This window comes from Hylobates moloch, unplaced genomic scaffold (assembly GCF_009828535.3).
Source record: "Hylobates moloch isolate HMO894 unplaced genomic scaffold, HMol_V3 SCAFFOLD_23, whole genome shotgun sequence".
NCBI lineage: Eukaryota > Metazoa > Chordata > Mammalia > Primates > Hylobatidae > Hylobates > Hylobates moloch.
Window position 1 is genome coordinate 22,965,955 of NW_026652298.1, and position 12,610 is coordinate 22,978,564.

The 12,610-nt window shown below is 35.0% G+C and overlaps 1 protein-coding gene across 2 annotated transcripts in view; it reads right to left on the reverse strand.

Annotated features, from left to right (window-relative positions):
• Positions 1 to 12,610, reverse strand: part of ANKRD31 (ankyrin repeat domain 31) — a 175,456-nt gene that overhangs the window by 37,271 nt on the left and 125,575 nt on the right. For both annotated transcript variants that reach the window (XM_032144985.2, XM_032144984.2), the window contains 4 exons: positions 9,083 to 9,245; positions 7,410 to 7,525; positions 5,324 to 5,411; positions 121 to 217 (listed from right to left, as the gene is read on the reverse strand). In XM_032144985.2, coding sequence (XP_032000876.1) covers positions 121 to 217; positions 5,324 to 5,411; positions 7,410 to 7,525; positions 9,083 to 9,245 — 464 coding nt within the window. The remainder of the gene's footprint in view (positions 1 to 120; positions 218 to 5,323; positions 5,412 to 7,409; positions 7,526 to 9,082; positions 9,246 to 12,610) is intronic.

The window sequence follows — 12,610 nt, forward strand, 5'->3', positions numbered from 1 at the left end:
TCATTTTTTGGCCCTAAGCAATGTTTGTATTCTTAAGAAATTCTAGACAACTATTGCAGCTAAAAATGGACAAATTCAAGAAACTCAAAAGCACTCTTTTTTTTTCCTTTTTCTACTCACCTGTATTTTTTAGCCAGATCATCCCTTTCTGCTTTCTGTTTGGCAAGCACATTATCCATAATCTTTTTTATCTTTAACATCTTTTCAATGTATTGTTCTAGAAACATGACAATAAAAAGTTAGCTAACTGAGGGAGAGTGAATGTCAAATTTGGTCATACGAGAATTAGCCCTTTTGTTAATTTTAAAAAGCCATTATTCCCTACGTTCTTCCCCAATATTAATGGCCCAGATATCTCAATTAAGCCTTATTTAACAATGTCAATCTATGGAAATGCCCTGAAGTATATAGATAAGAATACTGTAAAACAGTAGGCCAGCCTGAGTTCTAATCCTGCTGCCCCACTAAGTTTTGTGGGCCTGGGTATGTAACTTATATGGTTAGCTTTCTTACCTGTGAAATGAAGGTAGTAAAGGAAGATATTTTGTCTGTTAAAATTATTTCATTTTTTTAAAATACAAAAGGAATACATTAACACTGTAAAATTTTTTCAAGCCATATAAATGTTTACAAAGATGAAAAGTAAGAGTATCCCTACTCACCCCACTGCTTCTTCTCTAATGTATTCAACCAAGGAGGTTACTATTAATACTTTAGGGGTGTGTACGTTTGTAAAATTTGTGTTATATATTTATTATTTTAAATACTTACACTATATACAATTATACATTATATGCACTTAAAAATAGAATTTTTTAACTCTAAAAATAGAATCATGCTATCAGTTCATGTTCTTTGCACTTATAATAACATTTACATTGTACTATATGATACCTAAGGTCACCTTTAGATCTTACAAACCACCATTACAATAATTACTTAAATTTTCCTGACTTTCTTCCTTTGCTTTCCAAGTAAAGGCATAATGACCTTTCTCCCAACACAGATCCACATGATTACCCATAAATGTGGGTTATGTACAAATCCAGATTCCCAAGTAGAAAACTGAAAGGGTTAAATGCATATATTTTAATTCTTTTAGGCTACTTGTTATTTCTTTCACTTTTGGCTTTCTTTCTTAAAATTTTTCCTAATTTTTTGGACCAATGCACATTTTTCCTGTTAAAGTAACTTGAGAAAATCTGTGGTACAAAATGGCATGAGGTTCAGAGGTAGAATTTGTTTCAGAAATTCCCTCAGCAAATCAGACAAATGATTTGATAAGTATTGAGTCATTGTCCTCAGAGTAGTTTCTATCGCCCTAATACTATGGCTAAGGATTAGTTTCACAATATGATGCATATGCTAACAAAGGGGGAAAATGTGTACAATCAATAAGAATTTAGATATAACTTTGTTCAGCAGATTTGACACTGTTTATTAAAAGACATTTTAAATTATCTATGTGCCCTGTCATCCCAGCTTTTCCAACTGAACTTTAAACCATAGGTAAAAATAACATACTACAGTAACTTAAAATATTCTGTATGTTTCTATAAGAAACAACAGAAATAAATTTTACATATAATTTGGTATCACACACTTCTTTATCAAAGATGATATTAATCAATGGTATATTAAAGAGAATCTAGAATTGTCCTAATATGTGTAAGATTTTAATACTTCATTAGACATTACAAAACAATGAGGATGACAGAAATTATTCAACAAATAGGGATGAGCAATAGGGTAGTAATATGGGGTAAACCTATTCTATCCTTATCTTAAATACAGAAAAAAAATTTCAGATGAATTATGCATTAAAATACTTAGGGAAAAATATATAAAATGTTAACAATGGCAATTTCCTGCCTCGGTTCAGTTGAAGCAGTTCAGTTGAAGCAGTTCAGTTGACAACTGACAGAAAAGTGAGTGCAAGGTCTCTTTAAGAAAAATTTTCCTGACTTTTTAATGATTGCCATTCTAACTGGTATGAGATGGTACCTCACTGTGGTTTTGATTTGCATTTCTCTGATGGCCAGTGATGAGGAGCATTTTTTCATGTGTTTTTTGGCTGCATAAATGTCTTCTTTAAAGTATAATAATAATAAAAGAAAAGAAAAATTTTCAAAGAAATGTACAAAATGGGACTCATTACTCAGATCCCTCAGCCAGATCAAAGCTATCACAAGTGTCAGATGTGGAGGAGGGTAGTTTGAAAAAAGATTTCTTTAGAGAGCAGTTGCTCACCTGAGTGGGCATCTGCATATTGAGCAGCAAGAGTAAGGGGTAAAGAGGCTTCTCTTCTTTACCTCAAGCCTAACAGGGTAAGTTCCTCAAAATATTATTTAGAGAACCTAACTGAACTCTAAGTTGATGTGACAATGAATTGGTATCTGGCTTCCTTCTTGAACACATAGAAATCTTGAAAAATGAGGAGCTACCACAGCAAGGCCAAAAGAAAGTTGCTGCTGAGCTGAGAAGTAATTGTCTTCCTTTCTAACAGTGGGCCTGAGGTGCAAAGATCCTGACGACTTGTTGGGAAGCCTGCGCTGTGACCCTGCCTATGAGGGCTTCCATCTGAGAGTGAGAGTCTGTGTAGGATGGTCCATCAGAAAAAAAAATAGAAGCTGAGAGAAGACTTAGAGGGCATAGGGAAAGGGCACTGTGTATTGCCCGCATTGTAGGAGTTCCAGCCTGATGGACCATAGAGAAATTTCAGAAGAGTCTTAGAAAACTGCTCTCCAGAGACTGAGTTTTAAACACCTGTCAGGGAGTGGCAGAGCCAACCACAGTCAGTAATTAGTTACCATCCAAGAGCTCTAGGGTCCCATTGCCTTACCTCTCCTTCCTTAAGGGCAGTAAGACAAAAATAAAGGCATCAAGATTATTCAATGTATTGGTTATAATATAATAAAATTAAACTACAAAAACCTGGGGGTGGTGGAGAGAAGTTCCTAATTTTAGAGGCATTCAAATAAATAGAAAGAGGCCGATGAATTTTTACTATACAGAATTTGTAATTGTATATATTTAAACAAAAACTAACACACATTGCAAAGAAAAAGATAAGTGGCTGAAAAAGTATTTGCAGCAGTTATGGTAGAAAAGGGGTAAATAATTGTATTATATAAATAGGCTCCACTTGATGAATAAACAAAGAATAGAAACAGTTCTCAAAATAGGGAATAAAACTAGTGAAAAAGCACCACTGGGCCGGGTGCAGTGGCTCATGCCTGTAATCCCAGCACTTTGGGAGGTCGAGGTGGGCAGATCACAAGGTCAAGAGATCGAGCCCATCCTGACCAACACGGTGAAACCCTGTCTTTACTAAAAATACAAAAATTAGCTGGGCATGGTGCATGCGCCTGTAGTCCCAGCTACTCGGGAGGCTGAGGCAGAAGAATCGCTTGAACCTGGGAGGCGGAGGTTCCAGTGAGCTGAGATCACACCATTGCACTCCAGCCTGGTGACAGAGTGAAACTCCATCTCAAAAAAAAGTACCACTAATAAGCAACATGGCAAATGAAAATATCAGGCATATTTTTCTTATTAAACTCATAAGGTTATTTAAAATGAAAATACTGATGCTACTAGCAGTGTACACAAAGACACTAATGTGTACACTGCTAGTAGCATCAGTATTTTCACTTCCAAAGTGAAAATTAGTAGTATCTATAAAATAGAATTTATCAATATAAATCAATAGATTTAAAATGCTTATATAATTTGACCCAATAGTTACAATTCTGTTAATCTTTCCTAAGAAGATAATACATCTGGAAAAAGCTACATATTGTAGAACAGCAAAAAATTGGAAATCAAATTTTCAACAAAAAGGGAAAAATTCAGGAAACTGTGGAACATTTATTAAACACTAAGAATGAAGACTATGAAAAAAATGCAAAATTACCATGTATATCATGGTCAAAACTATGTTTTTAAGAGTTTTATTGAGGTCTAAATTGCATTACTATGTTCTTAGACAAAAAAATATGTGGGGAGGGGGGCCTGGAAATAAAACAACAAAATATTGTGGTGGGACAGTAGCTAATTTTAGCATTTTTCTCTTTTTCTCAAAGTATATCTGTATGACTTTCATAATGAAAAAATTGTAAACTTGGAAAAATCATCTTGGATGCAAAAGACATTACAAATAGTAAATGAAATAAATATACTAACTGTACATTTTTGTTTGGGGGTATGAATTATTTTATATTAGTTTCCTCCAAACATAACATGTACCATGTTAGGCCAGGACAAAAAGTAGAATGTGCAAAATTTTAAAGGAGATGATTTTTTTAAAGGCTATACAAACATGAGTTAGGACAAGAGATGAACAATTATATCCTGCTATACAAAAGGTTGATGAGGTACTTTAAATTACCTTAGTTTTAGCTACTACTTTTAATTAATTTTTACATTCACAGATCTGAATTTATCAGGAACTACTTTCCACCTTATAAATCATAACTCAAAAAATACATATGCGAGTCATCAAGGGCTTGCATATATTCACTGAAGTTTGAGAAATTAAGGTTATTAGCTCAGGGATCAAAGTCTAATGTGCTATTTTGAATCTTCAGTGTTTTGAAAACAGGAAGATATCTTTGCAGTAAGACATCCACCTGTTATATATGCTCTTCTCAAAGTAGGAGGATTTGCTTACCTTGTGTCACTGCTGCACCACCTTCCACTGCACTATTTCTGATCTACTTTTAAGGGTTACCATAGCTGGGTGAAGCTGACAACCCACAGGGTAACATAATCTCATCTCTTGTCACAATTTTACATTTTCTGTCATAGGATTATCTAAACATATCACTGGTATAGCTTATCTCTGATCATAGTTCTGAATGTCTCTCAAATTACTCATGCAGCACTTTGCATCTAGAAGTATTTTTTTTTTTTTTTCTGAAACGGAGTCTCGCTCTGTCACCCAGGCTAGAGTGCAGTGGTGCGATCTCGGCTCACTGCAAGCTCTGCCTCCAGGGTTCATGCCATTCTCCTGCCTCAGCCTCCTGAGTAGCTGGGACTACAGGTGCCCGCCAGCATCTAGAAGTATCTTTAACAACACAAACTACTGGTTTGCATCGTGATAAAATCAGCCTTTTAGCTATCATTACAAGTCTACTTTAGACTTACTTTTTAAGTAAGTCTACTTTTAATGATATTAATAATTCCTAGCACTTTAAATCCTCTCACATAAAAATAGAAGACCACTTTTTCAGCCTTTGTGAGCTTTGAAATAAATATGTACCTTAAGAAGATGATGACCTTGGGTATCTGAAAATATCATACTTGAGTATGAGTCTATATTTACCTGCATCTTCAGGGTTTCTTATTTCAAACTCTAATAAATATTCTTGTTTTTCTTCTATATCTTGTAGAATGGCACTGAGGGTCTGATGCTGTCAGATAAAAATATTTGAAACTTCATTATAAAGGGGGTAGATATGCTCTCTGATATGCCATTGACAAACACAGAGTAAATAAAATACTAAAGAAAGTGTTCCTAAGAATGCTCATTCCTCTTTATGCTCAAAATGTACTCATACATTGTATAAGCTTAACTGTATAAATGTTGCAGATTTGAACAAAAACAAACAAATATATTTTGAATTATGTAGTAGATCTCCTGGAAAATAGAATGTAAAAGTAGCAATCATAAGAAATCAATTTCTTACTGACTTCTGTTGAAACTATAGGTGTAGGCGAAAAATAAATCACATAATATTGAAAGTGCATATATATAACAAGTTCACTTTAAGGCCTTATGACTTTCATTGCACACTATTAAAATCTTATACACAATTTTAGAAATACAAAACACTATGCTCTCAAAAATTCACAAAGGGGACTTAATACCACTCCTACATGCCCTTGTCAGTACTAATCTTCCTGCCTGGAATGCTTTCAATTCACTCTGCCCTGATCCTTCTCTTTCCCTATGAGAGAGAGAATTGTGGAGTGGGCTCTAGAACCAGACTTTCAGGGTGTAAATCCTAGCTTCACCTCTTCCAATCTTGGTGACTCCAGCAAGTTACTTACCCTCTCTGTGCCTGAATTGTATAACACATTAAAATGCTACAGACAATGTCAGCACAAAGTAAGAATCTACTAAATCGTGACTATTATAATCATATAAAACCCATCTCATACAGGAAACTTCTGACTTATCCAATCTATGCTGATTTCCTTTTTCTCAGAGTTAAGAAATTCGGTGCTATGTAATTTAACACTAACATAATAATGTCTTATACATTATATTTCCTCATCAGGACAATGAGATCTTGTAGACAGAAGCATGCCTTTTATATTTGTATATGGTTTCAACATTGTGGGTTCATAGCTATTGCTCCATTAATGATGACTGATGGATTGACTCATATTACCTATGCTTTAATATACTCTCCATACACATTCATTTCTAAAACATGTAGGTCCTCAGAGCCTTCTGAAGTATGTTGCCCTGAAATTTTACTTTGGTGCCCACAAAAGATATTTTAAAAGTACATAATAAAATAATCTAATTATTTGGTAAAGCAATCTTACTGCTGTCATTTATTAAATGCATCAAAGTGAAATTATAAAATACAAATATAAAAACCAAGCAAAAATAAAAACAACACTAAGGTTTACCGCTTTATACAGTGAATGATTTATGGTTATAAAAGCAAACAAAAGTCCAGAATTTGTGCCCAGGCTAGGCTCTATCCACAGATTAGGATAAAGAAAACATCTTTTGGCGCCAACTTTCCTTTCTGCTTTGCTCATATTGTAGATGTACTCAGTCTTGGACACTATGAGCCAAGACTTATCCAAAACAAAGTTTCATTGAGGATGCTACCTTGGTTAAGATTTTGTGTCCAGTAAAGCTTTGTGTTTTTGTCCAACTAAGAATTTCAATCAATATGTATATCTTATTAAGTAACTGCTATGTTTTTTTTTTTTCAAAAGCTACCTTTACATGATGAGTTTCGCAGCAAAGTTTATTACTATAAACCATATGGGATCGAGGGCAGCTAAACCAGGCTGCTTAATCCCCTTCTCTGTCTGGATTCCAGAATCTTTTCTACATCCTGTATCTCCTAGACACTTATGGAAGTGAGTGAAGACACATTTATGACAGTGGCAGTGTCTATGGACAAGAAGTATCCAAAGAACTCTAACTAGGTATAAAGGATAGCAGCTACTCCATAGTTCTGTATTCAAAGCAGATAATTGAGAGTTAACCACACAGCATAACTTCCAGCCCATTCTGTTCACTATCTTATCTTTTATAATAAAAAATTTCAATCTTTGTATCATTAAAATGGAAAGTACTGCCATTAGCCAATAACTAACTGGCTGGCTCAAAGAATGGCATTTTCTAAGATGAAGAACAAAGTAATTTTAACTTCACTCACCACAGAAAGGCTTTTGCTTGATCTTTCTTGGTGTGAAAGGGAAGATGAGTCAATAGTTTTGCCATCATCACAAAAACACTGTTTATGTCTTTTAGACCGGACAGCAGGAATTTTTTCTTTAAAAAGTAAAATTAGAAAATATAATAAGAATGTGCAAAAATATAGTTTCATTTTTCAGTTTTAATGTGATGGGGATGAGGAGGATAAGTCAAGTCTACAACTATTATAATATTTTAATCAGCACTCATCATCATCATTAATTGGCTACTTATGGCTAGCATTTACTGAGCACTTGTCATATGCTGGGTGCCAAAAACTTTCCATAAATCATCTTATTTAATCTTCATATGAACCTGTGAAGTAGGTAGTTTATTATATCAATTTTACAGAAGAGGAAAGTGAGGCTTAAGAGGTTCAAGAAGTTGCCCAATGTCACACAGCTAGAACTGAAACCAGATCTTATCTGATTCCAAAGTCCATGCTCTTAATCAATATGACTTGATTAATTGCCTCTGTAAAGTTCTCTTGGACCTTACTCCCATTCTGGAGTCCCTTTCTCTATATTATCATTGTACCCTATATTCTTCATCCTTTGGGGTACCTGATCAAGGAAACAAGAAACAGTAGATATGTGGGAATATATCTATCACTTTATAATAGATCTACCAACAACTCCAAATGCAAGACTTCCCTGATAAGCTGAGCTAATCTAAATCATGGGAACTTTCAGGTATAGCTGTGAAGAGGGACAGTGAAATGGCTGGGCCTCTAAGAAAGACCCTGACCCTATGGACTTACTATATGGAAGCAGGCAATGAAAAGAGGAACTTTCTATCACTCTTGACTTTGACCTATCCATGATCTAGCCCACTGGTGAAATATAACACAATGAATATCCTTAGCTCTGACCAATTATATCAGTAATTCTTCCTTGGAAATCAACAGTTGGTAAGGATGTTGGTAGGCTAGGGGAGAAGTGTGTGACACAATTGCTCTCCCCAGCATTCTCCCTCATGGTGAGAATAACATTCCTGAGTATCTTCTTCTATGAGTCAAGGTTTGAGCATGAGGGAAAAGGAAGAACAATTCCCTCTCCTCAATACTTAATAAAATATAAAGTATTGCTAAAATGGTTCATAAAATTTTGCCTGATTGTACATTCCCCTGAAATATTCTTTTCATTGTAACATATATTATGCATATACAAGTAGATTTCCTTTAACAAATTAATATGCTAGAATACTAGATTCTTTAAAAGTTGGCATGAATCCAACTGATGTATGAATCATTACAAATTTTGAAGTAATGGAATCTTACTTGCAAAAACTTCAGTATAATGTCACCCTTTTCCAGCTCTACTACAACTAAACTGATCTGCCTGGCTTCAATTACATCTCTAACTCAAACCCAATGTTAGGGACATTAATGTTTGCTTGATGAATGCTATAGGTTTCATTTCAACATGTAACTCCAATCCAGTAGGATCATATGATCTATAAATTAAACCAAATTTTAAATGCCAATTTCTAAAAATAAATACTGGCTTTTGAAGAGTTTAATAAACATAGGACACATCTATCCCAGTTATGAAACAATTTACACAACAAATCAGAAGATTTTCCTAAGCAGAGATATATCTCTATATAAAATAGCAGCAATATTGATATACATACCATTGACTATAGCATCACTCTCATCTCTATTAACAGTCTCAATAGCACCATAAGATCTTAGTAATTCTTTCATTTTTTCATCATCTGCTTCATCCAAAGCACTCTTCTGTTTTTTATCTTTTTGATTAGGGTTTGCTCCATTTTGTAGTAGAATCTCAGCTGCCTACAAAGTATTTTTTCAAAGTTATCTCTACAGACACCAAAGATGAATAATTTCTGTTTTCATCACAAACACCACTGCCAAGCATTAAAAGCTATCAAAAGAACATTTTCAAACTCAGGTCAAGAAAATTTTTTATTAAAATTGATGCGGCAATTGCAAACTAATCCAATTTGAACTGATTAGTCCTCACAAGAGAACCAAACACAAAGACATGAAAGTACAATATGCTGCCTTCATTGCAGTAAGAAGTAGGCACAGGGAGGTTCAGTTCTAGATCAGTACTGCCCAGTAGAATTTTCTGTGATAATAAAATGTTCTATATCTGCTCTGTCCAATAAGGTAACCACTAGTCACACGTGGCTTTTGAGCATTTGAAATGTGGCTAACGTGACTGAAGAAATCAATTTTTTATTTAACTAATTTAAATTTAAATAGCAAAAGTACCTAGTAGCTACCATATTGGGCAGCACAGATCTAGATGTTGTGCAGATTAAGCCATTTGCATCTTAATGTGGAATTTCTGAAACCCAGAAGGATTTAATCTATCTCTCTAACACAGCCTCTTGTCTTTCCCCAAGCTGCTGGAGGATAGGGTAGAAAAGTGGGCTAAGAGTTGCTTCAGGGCTATATTACAAATAACATTATAAATTGTGATTAGACATAGTTGAATAACATTCTATTTGGACAATATTTTATGTACTCTACTTGTTCAGGACATTTTATGAACTAGCCTAGAAACCTAATACCCATTTTAATATTCTCCATACAGAAATATGTGTCCTAAATAGCAAACTTAAAAAAAAATAATTTCAACTTTTATTTTAGATTCAAATGATATATGTGCAGGTTTACTACATGGGTATATTGCATGATGCTGAGGTTTGGGGTATGAATCATCCCATCACCCAGGTAGTAAGCGTAGTACTCAACAGAGAGTTTTTCAGCTCTTGCCCTCCTCCCTCTCTCTCCCATCTCGTAGTCTCAGTATCTACTGTTCACATCTTTATGATCATGTGTACCCAATGTTTAGCTTGTGCTTATAAGTGAGGACATGTGGAATTTGATTTTTCTGTTCCTGCATTAATTCACTCAGAATAATGGCCTCCAGCTGCATCCATGTTGCTGCAAAGGACATGATTTTGTTTTTGTTTATGGCTGCATAGTATTCCATGGTATATGTGTGCCACATCTTATTTATCCAATTCACCAATGATGGTCACCTTGGGTGATTTAATGTCTTTGCTATTGTGAATAGTGCTGCAATTAACACACAAGTGTATGTGTCTTTTTGGTAGAACAATTTGTTTTCCTTTGGGTACATACCCAGTAATGGAATTGCTAGGTTGAATGGTAGTCCCAAGTTCTCTGAGAAATCTCCAAACCGTTTTCCACAGTAGTTGAACTAATTTACATTCTTACCAACAGTGTATAAGTATTCTCTTTTCTTCACAACGTTACCAGCATCTGTTATTTTCTGATCTTTAAATAATAGCCATTTTGACTGGTGTGAGATGATATCTCATTCTGGCTTTGATTTGTACTTCTCTGATGACTAGTGATACTGAACATTTTTTTCATATGTTTGTTGGCCACTTGTACACTAAATGACAAACTTCACAGAATATTAAAGATAGAGGGAAACTTAGAAACCCCATCATTTTCGCTAAAAGGAAACTAAGGTCAAAGAGGATGTGATATTTTGGGAGAAAAAAATGTCTAATACAAATAAGGTTGCTCTGAGTAACTCTTAAATTGTGTGTTAAAAATAAATTTATAATTGACCAAAGCAAAGAATGGTTACTAACTAGATTATGGTATAAGTCAGCCAGGAACAGTGGTTTATGCCTGTAATCCCAGCACTTTGGGAGGCTGAGGAAGGAAATTGCTTGAGCCCAGGAGTTCGAGACCAGCCTGTGCAACACAGTGAGACCTCTTCTCTACAAAAAAGTAAAAAATTAGCTGGGTGTGGTGGCACACACTTCTAGTCTCAGCTACTTGAGAGGTTGAGGCTGGAGGATCACTTGACCCTGGGAGGTCGAGGCTTCAGTGAGCTGTGATAGTGCCACTGTACCTTGTCTCAAAAAAAAAAATTATAGTATAAGTCAATTAGTGAAAAACAATGATCCCACTTGCAAGAGGCAAGCAAGTAACTTACCACTGAAAAACTTTCTAGTTAGGAAAAGATGGTCAGGATTTTGTTAAAATGGAGACATACTATATGCCAGTGGATAAAGTATGTTTTTAATCTTTATGCTTATGTCCAAGGATAAAGAGGCAGATAAATTTAGGAGCAAATGGGCCAGCAGAAATTATTAAGGATAACCTCTTAGTTTTTCTACTAGTCTAGAGGTAGCATAGCATAAAGAAAAAACTGAACCAAATCACAAAGACGCAGAAGAAAAAAAATGAAGAAACAAAGAATCCATAAAACAACTAGTGATAACAACATGACGGGAAGAAAACCTCATGTATCAATATTAACCTTGAACATAAGTGAACTGAATGCTCCACTTAAAAAATATAGATAGGCAGAATGGATTTTTAAAATGAACCAACTATATGCTGCCTGCAAGAAACTCACTTTACTGGTAAAGACACATAGACAAAAGATAAAGGGTGCAGTGGCTCACGCCTGTAATCCCAGCACTTTGGGAGGCCGAGACAGGTGGATCATGAGGTCAGGAGTTTGAGACCAGCCTGACCAACATGGTAAAACCCCGTCTCTACTAAAAATACAAAAATTAGCTGAGTGTGGTGGCATGCGCCTGTAATCCCAGCTACTCAGGAGGCTGATGCAGGAGAATCACTTGAACTCGGGAGGCAGAGGTTGCAGTGAGCTGAGATTGTGTCACTACACTCCAGCCTGGTGACAGAGTGAGACTCTGTATCAAAAAAAAAAAAGATAAAGGGGTGGAAAATGATATCTAATGATAAAGGGTAATATCAATTCAACAAAAGGATATAATAATATTAAATACATATGTACTCAACACTGGAGCACCCAGATTCATAAAACAAATGTTACTAAACCTAAAGAAAGATACAGATAGCAATACAGTAATACTGGGGCACTTGAACACCCCAGTCACAGCACTAGACAGATCACTGAGACAGAAAATCAAGAAAGAAACACAGGAGTTAAATTGAACTTTAGACCAAATGGACCTAACAGACACTTACAGAACATTCTAGCCAACATCGCAGAATGTACATTCTTCTCATCAGCACATGAAACATTCTCCCAAATAGACCATATGTTAGGCCACAAAACTAGCCTCAATAAAAATTGAAAAAAATTGAAATCACATCAAGTATTTTCTCAGAACACAAGGGAATAAAACTAGAAATCAATATCAAGAGGAATT